The 21,012-nt window shown below is 47.5% G+C and overlaps 1 protein-coding gene across 1 annotated transcript in view; it reads left to right on the forward strand.

The window, feature by feature from the left end:
* The window catches only part of VAV2 (vav guanine nucleotide exchange factor 2), a 133,490-nt gene that overhangs the window by 27,726 nt on the left and 84,752 nt on the right, over nt 1-21,012 (forward strand). The window contains exon 2 of the mRNA XM_083875701.1: nt 1,795-1,911. Within this exon, the coding sequence (XP_083731827.1) occupies nt 1,795-1,911 (117 nt within the window). The remainder of the gene's footprint in view (nt 1-1,794; nt 1,912-21,012) is intronic.

The raw sequence follows: 21,012 nt of genomic DNA on the forward strand, positions 1-21,012 counted from the left end.
GCTTAAAAGGATTTAAAATAAGCACAGGCTGGAACTTTGGAATGAATGGGACTGCAGTGCAGCAGCACACGCAGCCTGGGGTGAAAATTCTTGCAGAGACCCAGGAGATAAAGTTATGAAATAACCTGTGTCAGCAAGAGAGCCTGTAAAGCTATTCCAAAAAAAAAAAAAAATAACCCACCAAAAACCTCCCAGTCTAGACACTTCTATTTACTGCAGTGTTTATGTGAGATAGAGGAATGCCCTAGAAAACCAGATTTGTTTTCAATTTCTGCCTCCGGCACCTGCTTGTCTAATGAGAGGACTCTGATGGGATGGGACTGTCCTGTGCCACCTTCCGCTCTGGGGGAGCTCTGCTGTCACCCGTGGCGTGGGCGAGAAGGGGAAAAGGTCATTTCTTGCTCAGTGTAGGTGAATCATCCCGCTGTTAATGAGGTGGTTTTGCTAATCCACGGCTGGAAAACCTCGTGTCTGCTCCCCAAAGCAGCGCTGACGAGTCTGCGGAGATACCGCCGCCCCAAAGACTCCGCTTTGATTCTTTTAATTAAAAGAAAATTAAGCTATTTTCTTTTGCTTTGAACCCCGGGTGAGGTTTTTTACGTGGTGTGTGCCCGGTGGCAGCTCGGGGAGCCGGGATTGTGCCGTGGGACAGCAGCAAGCTCAGGCAATCCACCCAAAGGCAGCTTGGCTCCTCTGCCTGCCCATCACATGGAGATGATTCACCCTTAAAGGGTTGATTTCCTTAAGGATTCTGACATGTTTGTTGGGTATTTGTAAGAAGGAACTGACTGAAAAATAAGTGAAGAGTTGCCTGAAGATACAGCGATAAATTGAAGGTGAAGATGCAGAAGGAAGGGAAGTTTCTTGCCTGGCACAGCTGATGAAGGATGAAGCTGATGCAGCTGCAAAAACGAAGCAGATTTTTGTTTTTCCTCTTCTTTAGCCCCTGTGCTGCCAGGAGCAAGACCCTCTGGAGTTCTCAGGCTTCAGAATCCCTGAGGGTTGTGGATAAACAACCTTTTATTGCTCTAGCCAAAGACAGGATTTTTTTAAAAGAGAAACTTGATGTTGCTCTGCCAGTCAGCCTTGCTGGATAACCAAAGGTTTGGCTTAGAAGGGATGGTGTAGATCAGATCCTGGATGTTGTAGTTTGATCCCTGGGTTAGGACACCTTCCTCTATCCCAGTTTGTTCCAAGCCCTGTCCAACCAGGCCTTGGACACTTCCAGGGGTCCAGGAACAGCCACAGCTTCTCTGAGCAGGGTCTCCCCACCCTCACAGGGAACAATTCCTTCCCAATATCCATTTATCCCTGCTCTCTGCCAGTTTAAAGCCACTATTCCCCTTTGTCCTATTGCTGTAACATATGTCCCCTCTGTAGGGAACCCAATGGGGTCATGCTGGAAATGGTTAAAGTGTTCAACACTGGCCTTGTGTGCAGCATCACCTGTAACTTGTATTTGCTTCTGACCTTGAAAGGGAAAAGTCCTGGCCTGGTATTTGCAGCTCTTCGGCGACGTTACCTCGGGAGAAACTTGTTTTTCAAAGGGGCGTTGTGTTCCTGGTGTGCAGCTGAGAACACAGGAGCCTGACACCCTCAGAAACAACAAATAAACTCCTGCTGCCTTTGCACTGAGGGTTTCTCAGTCCCTGCTCCACTCATCTTGCATTTAACTGTTTTACTATCTCGAGTTATAATTTGAGATAATAATAATTGAGATATTTACTATCCCAAATTATACTTTGTGCTTGTCTCACTCACTTTTCCTCTCCTTTTCTCCTTTTTCTCCCCCAGTTTCTGTGTTTGAAGAACATCAGGACCTTCCTAAAAGTGTGCCACGACAAATTTGGGTTAAGGAACAGCGACCTCTTTGATCCCTTTGACCTCTTTGACGTGCGGGATTTTGGCAAGGTAAGGGTTACTCCTGAGCTCCTGGGAAGGGATGGACAACTGGGGTTGTGCTCTAGGTTTGGGATGGAAATGCAAAGGTTTTGTGAGGTTTTCTGAGCAGCCTCTGAGAACTGGGCACCAGCTCCCCTATGCTCGTGGTGTATTTAGGATCCTGCTGCCCTCAGTGGATTTAGGGGTTGTTTGAGTGTATTTGAGGGTTGGTTCTGCTGTGCCCTCAGTGAAGGCAGACCAAGCCTTCAAGTTTTCTGCTTTAGATGAAAAACTCTCTGGGATCAGCCTCTAAGGGATGTGACCCGTGTGTTTTTCGAGAGGAACCAAAGCTTGTGTGAGGTCCACACCTCGCTCAGCCCTTCCCCATCTGCTGCCACCTCTGCAGAGCAAAGTAACTCTGCTGAAATCACCACTGAATTTTTGTGACGTGGCCAGGGAGTGTCTGTGGGGTCAGGGAGTTTCCTGGCAGGGTGAGGTGAGTGCCCTGAGCTTCTCAGAAACATGCTGTAAGTGATGGTTGGCACCAAACACCCAGCAAGGAGAACTCTGCCTGCTTTTGACAAGTGGCTCTTGTTCTGATCCCCTGGCTTTGACAGCAACTGCATCAGGGTGATGGACACAGGGCTCAGGGAAGCCATTACCCAGGACAATTGCTATATTCTTCAGCAGAAAAGGTGATAAAAGATTTATTAGAACTCTGTGTTGTTTTACCTGTTTCGAGCTGCCTGACACGAGCTGCTGGAAGGCATCTTCCCCTCTGATTATCCAAGGAGTAGATTTTCACTGCTGATGGGGATATATTATTGGATATTTATTGCCTAATTTATTTCTGGACCATTATGTGGAATGTGCAATTGCAGTGCCTTGTTTTATGAGGTTGTTTTTTTTGGGTGGTTTTTTTTTTTTTGATTTATGGAATACAAGAAGGCGGTTGTTGTTCTGGGAATATGAATGCACAGAAGGAACCTTTTGGGCTGGGGAAGGAACTGCTGCTAATTAAAATGCTGCTTTATCGTCACATTGTCTCTTGCTTTGTGCAGTTTCAGATTGCCTCTGATGCCTGTTAATAGGGCCTGGTGTTAAACACTGCTGGAACACATCAGCTGATGAGCACAGTCTGCTTTCCTCTCTGCTCTGCTGAGGGAACAGCTCTTCCCTCCCTCTGCTCACTTTTTTGGGGGTGTATTCAGCTTTGTGAGGTGGGGAGGTGATTTGCCACTCCCTCTTTTCTCAGAGCAATCTGTTTTTTTAGGAGACTTGGGAAAGAAATGCGTCATAAACTTCCAAGAGATCCACATGTATTTTATTGCCTGCATCGTGCTTGTTTTCATGTGCATCATCACCCTCAACCAACCATACAAAATGTGAGAAGCACAAGATTCTCTGTACAAAAGCCTATTTTTTTTTTTTTTATCAGCTTGCTGGAGGTATCAGCTGTCCAGCTCTGCACCACCCTAAATCCCTCTGGAAGCCTATCAAAACATTCCCATTGTCTTCACCACCTTTCATTCCCACATGGTGCTCAGATCTGTGTTCAACAGTGGCAAAGCAAATAAACAGGGAAAAATCTGCTGTTGACCAGAGCTCCTTTTCCGTTTTGAGTCACAGCGAGAGCAAAAGGAGTCTCTAATCCACGTCCCCACTGGCCAAACATAGACTTCACACACAAAAAATTCTTCCTGCTCAGATCAATGGTATTTTTTTTTTTTTTTTTTTTTTTTTTTTTTTTTTTTTGGTTTACAAGACACTGACACCACGTAGGAGGCGTTTCTGCTGGAGCACAGTAACAGCCCAGTGTTTAATTGCAGAGGGGGTTTGATGGGGTGGTGTTGGGTGTTTCCTCTCTGGATGCCACTGAGAGAGTTGTTCCTTTCCTCCAAACCAAAAGGCCACTGGGATGACAATTACCAGCAGCTTTTGAGGTTGCTGGAGTGTAATTATGGAGGAGAGAGGTGGGGACGTGGTGCCAACCTCTGCTAAAGGGCTTTGAAATCTTTGGGGTTTTTAGTGTTAGAAAATCACTGGTGCTTTAAAAGAGGATGAAAAAATCAGATCATTCAGTCTTGCCTTGCCCAGCTGTTATGCTGAGTGAGGTTTCCATGTTTCCAGCCCTCCTTGTGGCTCCTGAGCCAGGGCTGCTCTGGGAGGAGCTGCTGTGGGAGTGGGGGAGCCCCTTCTGACCCTGCCCGGGGCTCCTCAACTCCAGCTTTACTCCTGGTTTTGCTTCTTCCTTGAGCTGTAAGTTTGGGAAGGCACTTTGTGCTGTCAGCAGGGTGACAGCTGCTGAAATGGGATCACAAATTGTGTGGGTTTCTCCAGCCAAAACCCCAATGGGGCTGGAAATATGGGATTTCTGTGGGGGAACGGGCTCCTGCCAAATGGATGCATCACATTCCCTGTGACCTGCAGGGTCTCCCAGCTCCCCAGGGCAGCCCAAAGGCCATTCCAGTTGCTCATGGCCAGCTGGAATTGCTCACAGGCAGCCCTTTCCCCCCCATGTCCAGTCTCTAAGCAGTCCTGCTGTGGTGGGGGCTGTGCTGTGTTTTATGACAGAAGTGACCTGAGATGCTGGTGTCTGGATTCCCACCCATGCCCCTTCAAAAAAAAAAAAAAAGTAGTTATATTAATTATTTTTGAATATTTGATCCCTTTAAACTGGCTCAGAGCTCTCCATGATCACCAGTGGCATCTGCAGAAGTGTTTTCTCCGTGCCTCATCCCTAACTAGGCTCTGATTCTGCAGAGGGTTGCTGTGCCTAGTCTCTGTTAGTACAGCCTGGCTCTTAAAAAAGAAATAAAATAAAAAGCTGGTGCTCATGTAGCGTGTGTTGTTACACATTTAGTAGCAGTGATGGTATAAAATCAAACTCTTATTGGACTTGCTAATTTATTGGCACCAACTGTAATGACATAAAATGTACATAAATATGGATTAAACTCTTTATTACTCTATTAGTCAGCGTGATGGTAGCCAGGTTCATTAAAAGGAGTTACTCATTTTAAATAACTTGCAGTAATGTACAATTTTTTTTTAAGAAATATAGTTCAAATATTCATAAACCTGTGGAGCGTGCCATTTATTAGCCTCCCGCTCCTCTCTGCCCTCCTGACTGTGGATTTAATCATCCTGAATTCCTTTTGAAGTTCCTGCTCTGTTTGAAAAAAGCTTTTTTTTTTCTTTCTTTTTTTTTTTTTTTCTTTTTTTTTTGCCAAGGTAAGGGTCTTCCCTCCCCTGCCCCACAGATAACAAATGATGCTGTTCTAAAAATGAAAAAGGGAAGCGATTCACAGGGCAGCTGAAAGAGGAGGAGATGCTGGGACTGAGATTCAAGTCGTGTTTTCCACTCTGTTGTGCTCCAGGGGTTGGGGAGACAGAGCTGCCCCCACCTCGCAGCTGGAGCAGGGTTTGGATCAATTCTTCCTCCCAGCTGAACCCACTCAGATTTTTGCTGGTGTGTGGCTGGGGCAGGGCTCAAACCAGGCTTATCTTGGTGTGGCTGCAGTGCCAGGGAGAGGATGTGGGTGCTGGGGAGGTGGCCCCGAGCCTGGCTGTGCCAAGAGCTGCCCTGGAGGAGGGACTGAAATCAGAGTGAAAGCAAAGGGCATCCTTTATAAATCTGGAGCAATTGCTCCAAATATTATGGGGATTCTTTTAGTGTAAAGGTGTCCCCTTCCTCCCCCTGATGAGCTGGTGGTGATCCCTCCTGGAAGACTCTGAGGGGATCCAGGTGTCCTCACTGGATGCTGTTTGTCCTCAGCACCGTGGCTGGAGAATCTTCCAAGTGAGGGATTCCCCTTTGCCATCCATTTGGATGGGCTGGGACAGCTCTGGAGAGGCTCGGCTGCCACAGTCCCCCCCCATCCCTTTGTGTCACACCCCACCCTGCTGCCAGAGAGTCAGAAAATTCTGTTTTCTGCTCTCTTTCAGACAGGAGGGTGGGGAGCACTGACAGAATTATTTAAGGGATTCATAACCGACACTTGGTGGTTGGCGTTTCTGTTTCTCTGCTGAGAATTCCCCTCCCTCCAGCATCTCATGTAGGAGCCACTAGCCCTGCAGCAGTATTTTTAAGTGTACCTTTTTAACACAGTCTGGGCAGAGAAAAGGGGTGAGATTTATATGAATTAATGTAGAAAGGCAGAAACTGCAGAGATTCCGGATATACGGCTGCTGCAACGCAGCAAACCCAGTGTGACCTGCTTGCTGGTGGGAGCAGCTCCTCTTCTCTCATTTTGACTTTCAGGGTTTTTGGTTGTTTTTTTCTGACCTCCTGGAGCCCAGAAAGTATTAAAAGCAGCGTGTTTTCTCTCTGCACCACAGAGTGCATGAAGCAATCTTCTCTCTGCACCACGGAGTGCATGAGGCAATCATGTCTGGGAGTGGAGAGCAGCGCTTGGCAGCCAGGCTGGGTGTCCCATCCTGGTCCTGGCCCTGGTTTTTACAAATCCCCTGAGGCTCAGGCAGCTGGACTGGGCTTCCCTTGCTGTGCCAGCTCCTCAGATGGCTCTGTGGCACTGGCTGTGTGCCCGGGGGGATCCTGTGGCAGCTGGGAGCATCTCGGATCTCTGTGTCACCGTGGCGGGTGGGGAGGGAAGGGAGGAGAGTTCTCCAAGAGAAGGGGGGTTGTGTTTTATATATATTTTTATTTTTATAATTATTATTATTATTTTAAATTCCTGAGGGAGCAGTAGAGTAACTGGCCTGCCAGGAGATTTTTGTGCCATTGCATGGAAGAAACCCCACTTAACTCCTGGAGTGCCCAGTGGTTGTTGACACTTTGTCCCCACCCACACGTTCACCCTGTGCCCACACCAGGGTTTGTCCCAGCTGCAGTTCTTGCCTGAGGGAGAATCCCGAGCTCTGGGAAGTGCAGGAGAACAGGGGGAAGGCAGCCCTGGATGCCTGTGCAGGGCTGTGACTGCACTCAGTTGATGATTAACTCCCCACTGCAGGAGCTCTGGGCCTGTTTGGGTTTGGCCACTGGTGTTTTAATGACCTTGCTGGAGCTGGTCTGGGGACTTGGACATTGGGATGAATGCTCCAAGTGGCAAAAGCAGATGGGTTTGGGTTTGTTCTTCCCTCCCTTTGCCAGCCTGAGGGGTCATTTGGGCTTTGGGAGCTCATGGTTTGGGATTGGGGTGCTGTGGGGACCCTCCTGGTCACCCTGAGGACATTGGTGGGGCAGATGCACAAACCCTGATGCTGAACTTCCCCGAAACACAAGCACAGAATTACAGATTGTTTGGGCCAGTCAGGCCTGAAGCAGAAGTGCCTTTAGCTGTGCTGTCCCATGACCATTCCTGGGGTGATGTTTGCTGGGAGGGATGTGGTGGTGCAGCCACTCTTCCGGTAATGGACATTTCTAGGCTCCAAATCCTGGTAAGTTCTCCCTGCTCTGAGTTTAGCCCTGGTAGAGACTGGATCTTCTCAGTTGCTTGGGGCAATTGGTGCAGAAAGGGCTGTGCTGGGGAGTTCAGGGCTTCAGAAACAGCACCACAGCCTCAAGCCTCTGCTGATAAAATCCAGTTAATCTTTCACTGCCCCCTGAGGGCAGAACCTCTGTGACACTCCTGGGCTGTCCCCATCTGGGAGCTGAGCCACCAACCTGTGGCCCTGGTGTCACCTGGAGGCCCCAAAAGCAGAGTGGTCATGCTGGAGCAGATGGAAATGCCACAATCCAGCAGCTGCTGGCCCTTTGGTATTCCCTGCAGGAGCAGTTTTAATTCTGGCAAATTCTCTGCTTTTCCCCCTTCCTTTCTCCCCTACTTAAAACTCCAGACTGTTTATAGATGTGCAGCTTCTCAGTGCAACTGGAAGGGCCAGAAATGTTCATTCTGGGAAGTTTTGCCTTTTTTTATTATTTTCCCCCCCTTTGTTGGCTGCTTTCCCCAGTATTTTTCCAAGGGGTCACACTCAGGGGTGTTGTCTTTCAGACCAAACAAGTGTGGGCAAGATCTTTCTGTAACTCTCCCAGTCGTGATGATGGGAGGAATCTGCAGCTGGGCCTGGAGCAGTGATGGAAATGCTTTGGAATCCAAAGTATTGATCAGGACATGGATAAATGCATATCCTTAATGTGTATGGAATCGATTCCCTTGTACCTTCTTGATCTGTCTGAGTTCTCCTTTTGTTAATTATAGACAAGATCAGGGAGAGAAGGATTTTTTTTTAACTTTGCAAAAAACCCCTGTGAGTGTTAAAACACCTACAAGTGTGTGTCCAAAACGTGGGGAAGGGAGATGCCAGCCTTTTTTTTTCGGGTGATCCAACAATTTCTGGCTATTGTGTGGTTTCATTTGAGCCTCCTTGGTTATGTCATGGGATTTTTTGAGGCTTAATGATACAGTGAAGATCATTGTGGGTGCAAGATGGCAACAGGCAAAGCCAGGCTTTGTGTGCCTTGGTGCTGGGAGTGGATCTCTCCTCACTGGAGCTCAACTGTTCAGCATCATGTGCTCTGGGAAAGGAAGGAAATCCATCCTGGCTAATATCACTTCAGGGACTCCTGGAATAAAGGGAATTTTTTATTCTGTAATGAGCTCTTCTGTTTCTTCATTAAAACCCTCAGCATCTGATGATGAGACTGTCCCAAGGCCAAATAATACAAATAATAATTAAAATTTCTAGAAACAGATTAACATGTGAGTGTAAACGTGGTTTAGGAAAAAGTAAAACCAGCAGGATGAAAGTTCTGGTGTGGCTGAACTCCTCAATCCCCAGTGCTCAGAGCACAGCATCTTAACCTATCAAAAAGGGTTAAAAAATAAATTAAACAAAAAAAAAAAAAAAAAAAAAAAATAGGGAAAAGAAGCTTTTGTAGGAAATTGTGAATTTTCTTGGGTCCATCTCTGACACCTCCCTGGCCACTGGAGCATCCCCTCCAGGGAACTGGAGTTCCCAGTGCAGAGCCCCACAGCAGCCCTGCTCCCAGGCTGGCCTCACACAAGGCCACACTTGCACAGCAAATGAGTTTTTAGTTAAAAATGAATTTTCTGGCCCCTGGAAATCCCCCAGTGAAGCTGGCTGTGTGGGCTCTGCACACAAACACCCTGATGCCAGGGGGAGCCTGGGTGTCCCATGGCCTGTCCCCAGGATATCCCAGGATTTGGGTGCTCTGGGGAAGATGATGCCTTGAGTTTTATCTTCCATGTATTTCAGGTTCTGTGGTGCCCAGGGGTGCAGCTCTGAGCTCACAGTCAGTGTCACTCAGCTCTGCACACAGCAGGGACACAAAACAAATCCTTTTCCTGCTGCACACCAAGGACAACTTTCAGCCCAAAAGCACAAACAAGGGTGGGCTGGAGGGAGGGACAAGAAGGATGGGACCTCACAGCCTGGAGCTGGGACTGGACAATTAAACTCCAATATGCAAATGGAACAAAACTTATCAAAGTGTGAGACCTGGTGACCATTTTGTGGCCATTTTGGGTCCATTTTGGGCCATTTTGTGTCCATTTTGGGTCCACCTTGGGTGCAGCCCTGGCCAGGCTCTTGTCCTGCCCAAAGTGGATCCTAAAGGCCTTTCAATAAATCTCTACTTTATTCTCCAGCTCTGCGCAGTCTCTGTTCCAGCTCAGCCTTCCCAAGGCATCGGAGCTGGGCTGTGGTTGGTGAGGCTGGGCCCTGCCAGATCCATGTTTTACATTGGAAAATCACTCCCTGGAAGGGAAATGTTCATGTTCTGCAGTGAGTAAGCAGTGCAGACATAAAAATGTGTTGAAACCTGTGTCAGCAGGGTGGGGGGTTGGTGAGATTTGCTGTTTGCACCCTGAATTCTCCTCTGAGTCTCCTGGATTTAGAGAGACTTCAGGGTGTTGAGCCTGTGCCAGGCAGGGACAGCTTTAGAAACCAGGGATGGTGGGGAGGCTCTTCAGCTCCCTCCCACTCCTCTTCATGGGGGGGAAGCTAAAGGGGAAAGAAAAAACCATCTTGGACTATTTTTTTGCACTGGCTGTCAGAATGTGCTGCTTGTTTGTTCTTGGAGACCTTCCAGGCATAGGATTTTTTTTTTCCTCCCTCTTTTTCCTTCAGAAATGAAGTATTTCTTCAAGAACTCCTGTAGGTTTTGTGATTCCTCTCACCTGCAGGATGGGTGTGGACATTGAGGTGCACTCACAGGAGGGGTGGAGAGGATGGTGAGGGTTGAAAGGGTGGAAAATTCCAGGAATATCCTGGAGCTGCAGAGTTTTGGGATGCCCTTTCTGTGCTGGGTGCAGCACACGAGGAGCCAGGTGATAACACAGGATAATCCCAGGTTAGGAGCAATTTGGTCCGAGAAAGTTTTGAAAAACCTCTCTCCAAACATCCCAAGGGAAGCTGGAATGAGCAAGACACCTGCAAGGGCGCCTTAAATCTCAATTTCCCCTTGTTTTCCAGCTTTTCCTTGCCTGGTCCCAAACCAGGGAGGTGATGGTGGGACATCCTTTCCTATCTGGAGCAGGACAACATCCCTACCTCTCCCTCAGTGCTTGGCTGCTCCTCTTAACGAGCCTCAGATGGTGCTGCTGCAGAAAACTCATTGGTGTTAATGGTGTGTGAGCCAGAATCCTCCTCTTCCACATCATCTTCCTCCTGCTAATTAGGGGTTAGAGCCTAATCATGGTAGCCGGACAGCAGCCACAATGCAGCCTGGCTGAAGCTAATGATGTGGGCATGCAGTTCGTGGTGTTTGTCAGGGATTTTTCATTTTCCAGGCCTCTCTTGGTTGTAATTTTAGGAATTTCTGAGCGTGGGCTTGATTGATGTTTGCAGTCAGCCCTTGGAACGAGCGAGGCTCGTGTGGGAGAGGCTGAGGGAGCTCTGGTGGGGATTTCACCTCCCTGCCTGACAGACGGTGGGGATTCCACGGGCTGGGAGGGAAGTTTTTGGGGAAAAGTGGCTCAAAATACCTCGGGAAGGAGCGATGTGCAAACAAGGCTGGAAGTAATGTGGCAGATGGAGCCAGTGCTGTGTGCATTTGTATCCTCATGGAATTTCCCATCCTAATCCTGGGGCAAAGCTTCATTTTTTTGGGGCATAATTTTGATGCCAGGCAGTGGTGAGAGGCAGTGGCAGTCCTGGGCCCTGAGCTGCTGCCATCCCACATCTCCTGGGAGCAGGGACACAGCTCCAGAGCTGCTGGTGCTGTGCATTCCTTGGAGGTGTGGTGGGTGTCACCCACACACAGGTTCCCATGCAGTGGAACACTCCTGGTTTTGTGCATCTGATTTAAAATGTGCACATCTCTGCAGAGAAGGGATACAGAAGTGGAGGTCTGTTGAGTTTTCTCAAGAAAATAAAAAAAGAGGAAATTTTCTTCCCCTTACTCAGACTTCACCCAGACCTTTCAGAATAAAAGTGGGAGGGTTTTGAGGGCAGGCTCTGGGTGTGATCTCTCTGTGACAAACTCTGCTCAGGGTACACATCAAACACCAAACAACTGCAGATTGTGCCGAGGGACTGGGGTTGAAATAAGTGCTGGGAGAGGCAGGGTGTGAGACAGAGCTGCTCTGCCTGTACCTGAGCCTGATGAAGTGCAGCAGCAGCAGCAGCTCTCCGAGGGGAGAGAGACTCACTCTTCCGAGCCAGTGCACTGCAAAGATTATTGAGGGAAAAAAAAAAATGGAATATATTTCTTTCATGCGGAAATAGGGCTGCAGTCCCTGTACAGAGAGATTTATCAAAGGGACCTCTGTGCTCCAGCAGCGGGGCTGAGATCACAGCTCGCTGCAGATGTGAGTTGAACTGACTGAGTCCCACTTTGAGCAGCTCTGAGTAATAACCATTGTGCAGTGTCCTGAGCCCCACAGCAGCCCTGCTCCCAGGCTGGCCTCACACAAGGCCACACTTGCACAGCAAATGAGTTTTTAGTTAAAAATGAATTTTCTGGCCCCTGGAAATCCCCAATGAAGCTGACTGTGTGGGCTGTGCTCTGGGAACTCCAGTTCCCTGGAGAGGATGCTCCAGTGGCCAGGGAGGTGTCAGAGATGGACCCACCAGCATCTGGGTCGGTCTGGTTTTGTTTCCTTTTCTCAGCTGGGCAGTTCCGTCCTCTCATAATAGTGATGATTTTATGTGCATTCAGATGATGCAACAGTTTGGGGTGTTCTGATTTTTGTCGATGCAGATGATAGCTCTTCTGTGAGAATCTCATTTTTGGGACTGAGTGCTCAATGGGATTAGACCTCAATGTCTGTTTCTTCATTAAAATAATAGATATTTATTCTTCATAAAACAACAGAATTTATTACTCACTGGGAGTGTCTGAGCAGGACCTTGACTTGAGTGTTCTTGCCTGGAAACAGAAAAACCCCCTGACCTTGCTGAGGCACTGAAGGCAGCTGGGTCTGGCTCATCAGCCCCACACTTGATCCCGAAATCAGAAATTTCATTTCAAAACACTCCTGCATAGAAGAGTGGAGAGCTGGGAAGTGGAGAAGGTTTTGGTTGAAGTCCAACCTGCAGGGATCCTGTGAAGGACTCTTGCCTTGGGGCCTCTCTTGACTCTGGGTGTTTGCTCAGCCCTTTTCCTCCTCCAGCCAAGTCCCCGTGGGAGCTCTGCTGCCTGCCCTCCCCCTCACCCTTTTTTTTCTTGTTTTAAATTTTTTTTTCCTTCATAATATTGTTCTAATTACTGGAGTGTGAAGCATCGACTCTTAAAATGCCTCTTGGCAAATTCCATTTGTGCATTGACAGAATGTCGGGCCTGTCCTGGGATCACAACTCCCCCAAACTGGGACACGGGGCTTGTTCCCCTGGCTGGGGATCCCAAAAGCCAAGGGGAGATGGGAAAGGGAAAACAAAATGAGGGATTTGGGGGAGGGAAAAGGGTTAAGGCTTGTTTGCTGAAATCCTGCTGGGCTTTGTTTGCACAGGGCTGTTTCTCCTGGGGAGCTGCCAGATGGGATTTTTTGGGGGGGTAAACTGGGACAGCTGTGGGTGCAAAGCTCTGAGAAGAAGCTCAGGAGAGGGGTTTGCAGGGAAGTCGTGAGGCTGAAGATTTTGGGGATGTCCAGCCATGAACCCTGCAGAGAGCAGGGATTTTTGTGGTGGTTTTTTGTCACCATGGTTGTCCCTTAAGGAAGGGCCTTCCTGGCTCTTCTGGACCTTCTGCTCCCTGGCTGGAGCATGGACTTGCAGAGAATCCAGGGGATGTGGTTTAGGCACTTTCAAAGTGAATTATTTTAAACCCAGCACTCCTGTAAGGCTGTTTCTGGAGGTTTTGGGTTTTCAAGTGAGAAAGGAGCACTTGTGCAATGCTTCAGGCTCTTTCTGCATTTCCAAGAGCATAAAAACTTGCCAAGTGACACTGAAAACTCAGTTAATGAGTAACTGCAAGGTTTGCAGGACTGAGGCTTAAAGAAAAATGCCAGAGAGGAGGTTTTGTTCATGATGTTGGAGTCTGGGCAGCTTTGGACAAAGTCCTGATTGCAGAGCACTTGTGGTGGATCCACTAAGCAGAGCCGTGCAGGGAAATTGCAGATTGCTCCTGTCCGGGTCCCCCTCACCTGTTGGGGCTCTGGAAACTCAGATTTTAGGATTTTGGTGGCATATGCAGGTAAAATGGAGCACCTCTCTGTCTTTACAAGGTCTTTTCAAGGATAATCCATCCAATTCTGAAATACCACCTAAATTATTTTTACTTTAAACCCAATGACCAACCACTTGAAGTCTGCAATGCAGACTCTCATCAGCCAATTACAGAAAACCACCCAAAGCCATGAAGAAGAAGGGAGAAGAAGATGAAGAAAAGAACAACTAACGTCCACTTCAAAGTCTCCATCTTGCCCCACATATACCTGTATATACCAAAATCCAAAAATCTGAGTTTCCAGAATTCCAACCCTTCAGTTTGCAGGCTGGGAGCTGGAGAGGGGAGCAGGGATGGGATGGGATGGGGTGGGATGGGATGGGATGGGATGGGATGGGATGGGATGGGATGGGATGGGATGGGATGGGATGGGATGGGATGGGATGGGATGGGATGGGAGGTTTTCTCTCTGCATGCACAAAGGACTGGGCTGACCTGGAGCACAGAGGGTTTGGCTGTGAAATCTCCTTCTTTAGGAAGAAGGAACCCTCCTTGGAGGGTGGATTTTGGGTTGCAGAGGCATTTGGCTGTTGGTTTTGCTGGATCAGTTGCTCTGGCAGTGAGCCCAAACTCATGCCCATGACTCTGCTCTGTGTGTGTGGGACAGGGGCTGGTGACCAGGGGAGGGGACAGCTGTGGTGCGATGGTGACACCTTCAGTGCCCCTCACCTGGCAGAGGGGTGCCCCAGCCTCAATATCCCACTGGGGACGTGCTGGGGGCACCTCTCCCCCCTCCCCAGGGGGCCATAAAGGGGTTTCAGTCTTGCAGGAGCACTGGGCACACCCCCCGCCTTATTCTTTTCCTGGGGAGCTTGGCAGTGCTGAAGTTGGGCTGGATGATCTTGGAGGTGTTTTCCAGGCTCAGGGGTTCCATGGATCTGTGATTTTAATGTGCCTCTCCTCTCTCAATGGCTCACAGAAGAGCAGTTATCCTTCAGAGGGGCAGCAGAGCCTGAACCTTCACCACCTCACCCCCCTGCTCTGGCAGCTCCTCGGGGTTCACCTTGAGCAGGGGGAGAGTTTAAAAAGCAAAGGAAGAGTTTAAAAAGCAAAAGAAGGCTCAAACTACGAGCCCTGGAGGGAGAGACTGGCCAGGGGATGTAGCCAGGGATGCTCAGCTTTGGGATCGGTGTTTTCACAGCACCAGGGACCTGCAAAATGCAGGGAAAGGGCAGTGCTGGAAATCCTGGGAGCAGCTCAGATGGGATGCAGCCCCTTGGGCTGGCAGGTGATGCTGGAGAAGCTTTTTGGAAGCAGATTTCTGTGCTGAGAGCTGTTCGTTCTGTGAAGTCTCAGCATGAGCTGCAGCAGACACTTCTAAAAGGTCTAAAAAGGTGTAAAACAGCCAAAAACCCATTTGACTTCAGGCACTTCACTCCTCCCAGGTGCTTTTCCAGCTCTGCCTTGCCACAGAAAGGCTCATGGAGAGGGAAGAATCGATGAAAATGAATGGCAGCAAGTTCCTGGTGGTCATCTAACTCTAAAGACCTGGAAAACAAGCAGATCTTTAGATTTTTGTGATTTTCCTCCATTCTATTTCCAGCTCCATTAAATCCATTTTTTTACCCTGTTCTCCTCTGAAACATAAATGAGCAAATGAGGCAACAAGGGCACACTTGAGGGAAAATGAAGCATGACTATAAATATGAGTGACCCAACTGAAAGGAAGGTCAGGTAAGAGACATTAGCCAGTTGTGTTCATTAAGGGGTGCCAGGCTGGAATTTAGAATTTGGAGTTTAGAATCCTGCTTTAGGATTAGGAAACCAGCTGGAGGACCCGTGGAGAAAATTGAGATGCAAGATATGGAGAGGGAAACCTTTTCCTTCCAGTTATTAGTGGAGGGTGAAGTGAAAGTGGGTTTTTGATATCATGGTTATCTGTTATGTGTGATTATCTGGAAATTTTGGGTGATTATCTTGGAATTTTGGGTGATTATCTTGGAATTTGGGGGGGAAAAAAACATTTGAGGAGGAAAGGAAGGAGCTGAATGATGGCTCTGGTCCTCATGGTGCTCCTGTTTGGGGAAGGCAGGGCTGTTTGATTTCCTGGCCCTTGGTGTGTGCTCAGCAAAGCTGGGCTGAAACACACACACACAGAAGTGTAGTTTGGATCCTGAAATTTGGTTTTGGGGTGCCAAGGTTGGGGCAGAAACTGCCACCCCTCACTGGTGGAGTCTGCTTGAGGTTAATGAGGGGAAATGCATGGAGCTGCTTCAGAAAGCAGAAATAAGGTGGAGACAAGAGCCAAACTCCCTGCTCTGGGGGACTGGGGAGAAGTTTCCTGCAGGGATGTTGGATGTGGTGGCGTTTTCTTTGCTGCCCCAGCCCCAGCACATCCCTGCCTGTCCCTGCCCCTGTCACTGTCCCTGCAGCTCCCCAGGTATTCCTGCCCAGCGTGGAAATGCACCCAAGTGATGGCAGGAAGAAAAGGCAGGACAGAGAAATTCCTCTTTGTGGCAGCAACCAAGAGAATGGGGATTGATCTTGGAGATTAACTGGGCTGCTCTTCTCAGTTTGCTTTTCCTGCCACGAAATTCAGTCCTGTGAGCTCAGAGGCTGCTCCACAGATCTGCAGAAGGTGCAGTGATAAAGCTGTTTAAATCTCCTTCTGCATTTGGGAGGGACAGTGGTAATTCCCCTGGTGATGAGGTTTATTTTTCTCCATTAGTACCTGGTTTTGAAGAGTTTTCCTTTCTTCTCCTTGCTCAAGGCTGGGCTTTCAGAAAAGCCTCTTCTGGAGGAGCCTCAGTGTGTGCTCAACGTGAAGTCAACAAGGGGCTCAACTTCAAAGCAAAGCGTGTGGATAAATATTATCCTGACTTGAGGCTGCTATTTATTCTTTTTCTTCCAAAACAAAACACATTCACACATGCCTTCTCAAGGCTCGGGATTAATTGTTTCTATTTATTTTATTATTTTTTTTTACCACTGTGTGTTCGCTCTGCTCTGCTCAGATGATCACACACCTCATCTGCCTCTCTCAGGTGGGTGGGTTCACAAAAAAAATTCAGCAGTTTTTGAATGTTGAAGAGAAGACAGTGTAGCCAGGGGCAAAATCTTGCAGCTTTTTAGGCTCAAAAAGCTCCTGTTTGTGTGGTTTCCATGGGTCACCAAGGTGGGATGGAACGCTGAAATTTGGAGGATTGGGAAGGAATTTGGTTCAGAGTTCAGCTGAACATGAGCTGTGCCAGCCCTGAGTAGGATTTACTCTTTTGCAGTGCTTGCAACAGGCAAATCCTTGTGTCCCAGGTGTCCAAAAGGAGCCACTTACCCTGAAAATCAACCTGGTTAACTCTGAGTCCCAAATCCCTGAGGTTCCAGACCTCAACCAGATCCCAGATCTGCTCCAACCCCTCTGTGCAGAGAGAGGAGAGCCTCGTGCATAGGAAATAACCCAATAAAACAAATGTTTTATGCATGAGGAGGAGGCATGGCGCCGTTGATAATCTCCCATGTATTTTAATGCCGGGCATCGCCAGCTCGAGGCTGATGACACCAATTAATTTGATTGTTTGGGAAATAATCCCACGCTCCGCTCCGTGTGCACAGCCCCAGCCTCGGCTTTCTAATGATTCCTCTATTAATTTCCCCGCTGCCAATGAGCTGGAGGTTTCCTTTCGAGTGGAAAGGGGAAACATGACCTGATACCATGGGTAAAATATTAGTGAGAGGGAATTAAATCCTTGTTAGCAGTGCTGGGACCCCCTGAAGACACAGGAGGTGCTGGAGAGAGAAAAGAGCTGCACACGCTGCCTGTGGATGCACCAGTGTAAGTTTTTTGAACAGCTTTAAAATTAATGGAGAGCCAGTGGGTTTTGTCCCCTCCTGCCCCAGCTGGTTAAAAAAGAGCTGACATGGAGAAATTCAATGTCTGGGCCTCCCTGTGGGATGGAAACACCAGGGCTGGGTGTTTTGTCCTGTTTTTTGGCCTGAATTTGGGTGTGATGAACTCCTTGGCAGCGCTGCCTTTGTCACCTGGTGGAAGGATGGAGCTCTGTGGAGGATCTCCCCAACCTGCAGGACAGTGCTGTCGATTTTCCTGGTTTTCAGCATCAAACTGTCCTCAAGATTGTCTTCTTTATCCACCCATCTCACAGAAATCCCCAAAATATTAGTGAGAGGGAATTAAATCCCTATTAGCAGTGCTGGGACCCCCTGAAGACACGGGAAGTGCTGGAGAGAGAAAAGAGCTGCACATGCTGCCTGTGGATGCACCAGTGTGGGGCAAGAAGTTATTTTTGAACAAGTTTAAAATTAATGGAGAGCCAGTGTTTTCTGTCCCCTCTTGCCCCAGCTGGTTTTTCCCAGTTAAAAAAGAGCTGACATGGAGAAATTCAATGTCTGGGCCTCCCTGTGGGATGGAAACACCAGGGCTGGGTGTTTTTTCTTGTTTTTTGGCCTGAATTTGGATGTGATGAACTCCTTGGCAGCGCTGCCTTTGTTATCTGGTGGAAGGATGGAGCTCTGTGGAGGATCTCCCCAACCTGCAGGACAGTGCTGTTGATTTTCCTGGTTTTCAGCATCAAACTGTCCTCAAAATTGTCTTCTTTATCCACCTATCTCACAGAAATCCCCAAGAACGAGGCTTCTGCACAAGATTTCCAGCCCAAACTGTGGCTGATGACTTTGGAATGGTTATCTGTGAGTCCTTGGCACCGCCTGAGCCCTGAGCAGTGGCCTTGGAGCAACCTCTGGAACACCAGAACCTGGGGTTGGAATGAGATGGGCTCTACGATCCCTTCAAACCATTCCAGGATTCCACAACCGTCTTTCAGCCTCTGGGAGAACTCTGAATTCATCGTGTGGTTGGGGCTGATTCCTTCATCCATTTCCTTGTGAGAGGGAAAAAAAAATCTTCCTGTAATGCACAAAAGCATCACCCCATCAATATTGCCTGAGCGAGGCACAAAGTGAGGGGACAAAAATCAATTCAATTTACGGCCAAAATGTTTATGTGATGATTTATGTAAACACCCAGATATTTATTGCTTTAATGTTTTAGTCTCTGTGCTCTGAGAGTTTTTTTTGGTTCCTGCATAAATGAGTTGTAATCAAGGATATGGAGCTGAGGGCCGGGGAGAGATGAGGGGTGAAAACTTGGGTAAGAGCTGGTGGTTTGCAGTGGGAAGGAGGGGGCCAGGACAGCAGGATCAGGGCTTTTCCTTCATTCATTTCTCATTAGATGCAAATCATGAGGCTTTGGGCTTCTGTGCTCCCACCTAGGCTGGGTTGGTCACCTTAATTCAGTAATTTCATATTTTTCCACCCACATTTTTAATTGTGCAAACAGGACAAACACCAGGTTTTTACATGAGTGGATGGTGACAGCGTGGACAGGAAGAAAATAATACAATGAATTTTATATAAAATAGTGTCAGGAGCTGAGGTGGGCAGAGAGTCTGTGGTGCTGCTGCTGCTCAGGAAGAATTTGGGGTAATTTCACATTTCCCCTCCCACATTTTTAATTGTGCAAACAGAAGTGAACACCCAAGTTTTTACAGAAGTGGATGGTGACAGTGTGGGCAGGAAGAAAATAATACAATGAGTTCTGTATAAAATAGTGTGAATAATATATGAAATAGAGCTGAGGTGGGCAGCCTGTGATGCTGCTGCTGCTCAGGAAGGATTTTTGGCACTGCTGGTTTTGCATTCCCATGCCCAGCAGGTCCCTCCTGCCCCACAGACACTTCCAAGGACTGGACTCCATTCCAGAGGGACCCTCGAGGCCCATCCTGCTCTGTGACATCTCCAGGAGGCTGCTCCATCCCCCAGGAGCTGACCTGAAGTGCTTTGGGATGGTGATAAAATGCTCCTGGTGGGATCAAAGTCTGAGTGTGGGATTTGTGCTGGCCTTGGCTGGCTCTGGGCTCAGGGTCAGAGTGGGAAGTCGAGCCCTCCTGGAGGGTAACTATGAGCACAAAGCCATTACAGCTCTGACTGAAACTCAGTGCCTGTCCTTCTGAGTCACAAATTAACTGAAAAGTCAATTTTTTTCCCCTTTTGCTCTTAACTTTAAAAAAAAAAAAAAAAAAAAAAAAAAAAAAAAAAAAAAAAAAAAAACTGCTCTAAGAATATGGTTAAATATGGTTAAAAGCAAAAGGAAAAAGGGAAAAAATCCCCCAAAAAAGTGCCACCCACCATCTCTACTGCCAGGGCACACCCAAACCAGCAGAATGAGGCAAGGGGGCTTTTCCTAACTGTTGGGGGGAGCTCTGGTTCATAATTAATAGTTCTGCAGGGAGAACAGTGAGGACACTGAGGGCAGTCCCTGCTGCCCTCCCAGAGATCCTGAGCCTCTGCCTGCCCCAGTCCCTTCTCCTCACCCTGGATGTCCCATCCCACCTGGCACAAAAACCCCTTTGCAGAGAGAGATAGGGATTAAATCACAGAGTGACATTTCCTCCTCCCAGTGATGTTTTCTCTGCCTTTCCCTCCCTGATGGACTCTATAATCTTGTGATATGATGAGGAGTGAGGAGTAATGGAGCTCTTGGCCTTTTGAAATATGCATGAACTTCTCGGGGAGGCAGCTGCAGATGCTGAGCTGTGCCATTAACCAGGCGTGGGTGTCTCTTTTCCCCCTGTCCCAAGTCATTATTCACAACGTTTCTGTTCCTTTGGTTATGGATTGTCATTGTTATCATTATATTATTTTTTTTCAATAGAAGGTTGTGATTTTTCAGCTCACAGAGAGCTGGTGGTGCAGTTCCTGCCTCTGGCTCGCTCAGGGGTTTTTGCTGCTGTTTTTCTCTGTGCTGACTCAGGGAAATGAGGTTTTAATCCTGTGATTTTGGTGATAAAACCTGCACTTTGGGTTGTTTGGGTTTTATTTTGTTTGTTGTGCCAATCAGGTTTGGTTTCTGAGAGTTTGGGTTTGTTTGTGCTTTTTTCTCACTCAGATTTCTCCCTTCAGGGGAATGTGGTGGGATTTCTCTGGGTAAATGACTGGATGTGTTATTCCGAAATTCCTATTCCTAAATGCTGATAAAACTCGTGGATATGTGGGTTTGCTGTGCCAGAATCTGCTCCTCTTGCACTCACACACAGCAAAGCATCTTCCCTATTGGGGTACAGCAGAGCAAGGGGATTTCTCATCTTATTTCATTCTCCAGACAAACTCTTAATTTAAAAAACCTCCTAATTTTGGCTGAAATGCAGCTAATAGTTTTGTTTTAAAAAGCAAATTATCTGAGGGTTGTTTTTTTTTTTTTTTTTTTTTTTTTTTTTTTTTTTTTTTGTGGTTTTTGGTATTCTGGGGGGGTTTTGTTTGTTTGTTTTGTTGTTGTTGTTGTGGTTTCTTGTTGTTGTTGTTTTGGGGTTTTTTTGGTTTTTTTTTTTAACAGAGCAAGTTTTGTCTTCATTTAAAATTATATTTAACCTGGTGGAGGTTTTATATTTATATAATTTAATATATTATATTTATAATTTATATAATTGATATATTTAGATAATTGATATATTTAGATAATTGATATAATTTATATTTATATAATTTAAAATTATATTTAACCAGTTCTGAGAACTGAGAACAGAGATACACCA

The sequence above is a fragment of the Zosterops lateralis genome (assembly GCF_965231275.1).
Source record: "Zosterops lateralis genome assembly, chromosome: 20".
Lineage (NCBI taxonomy): Eukaryota > Metazoa > Chordata > Aves > Passeriformes > Zosteropidae > Zosterops > Zosterops lateralis.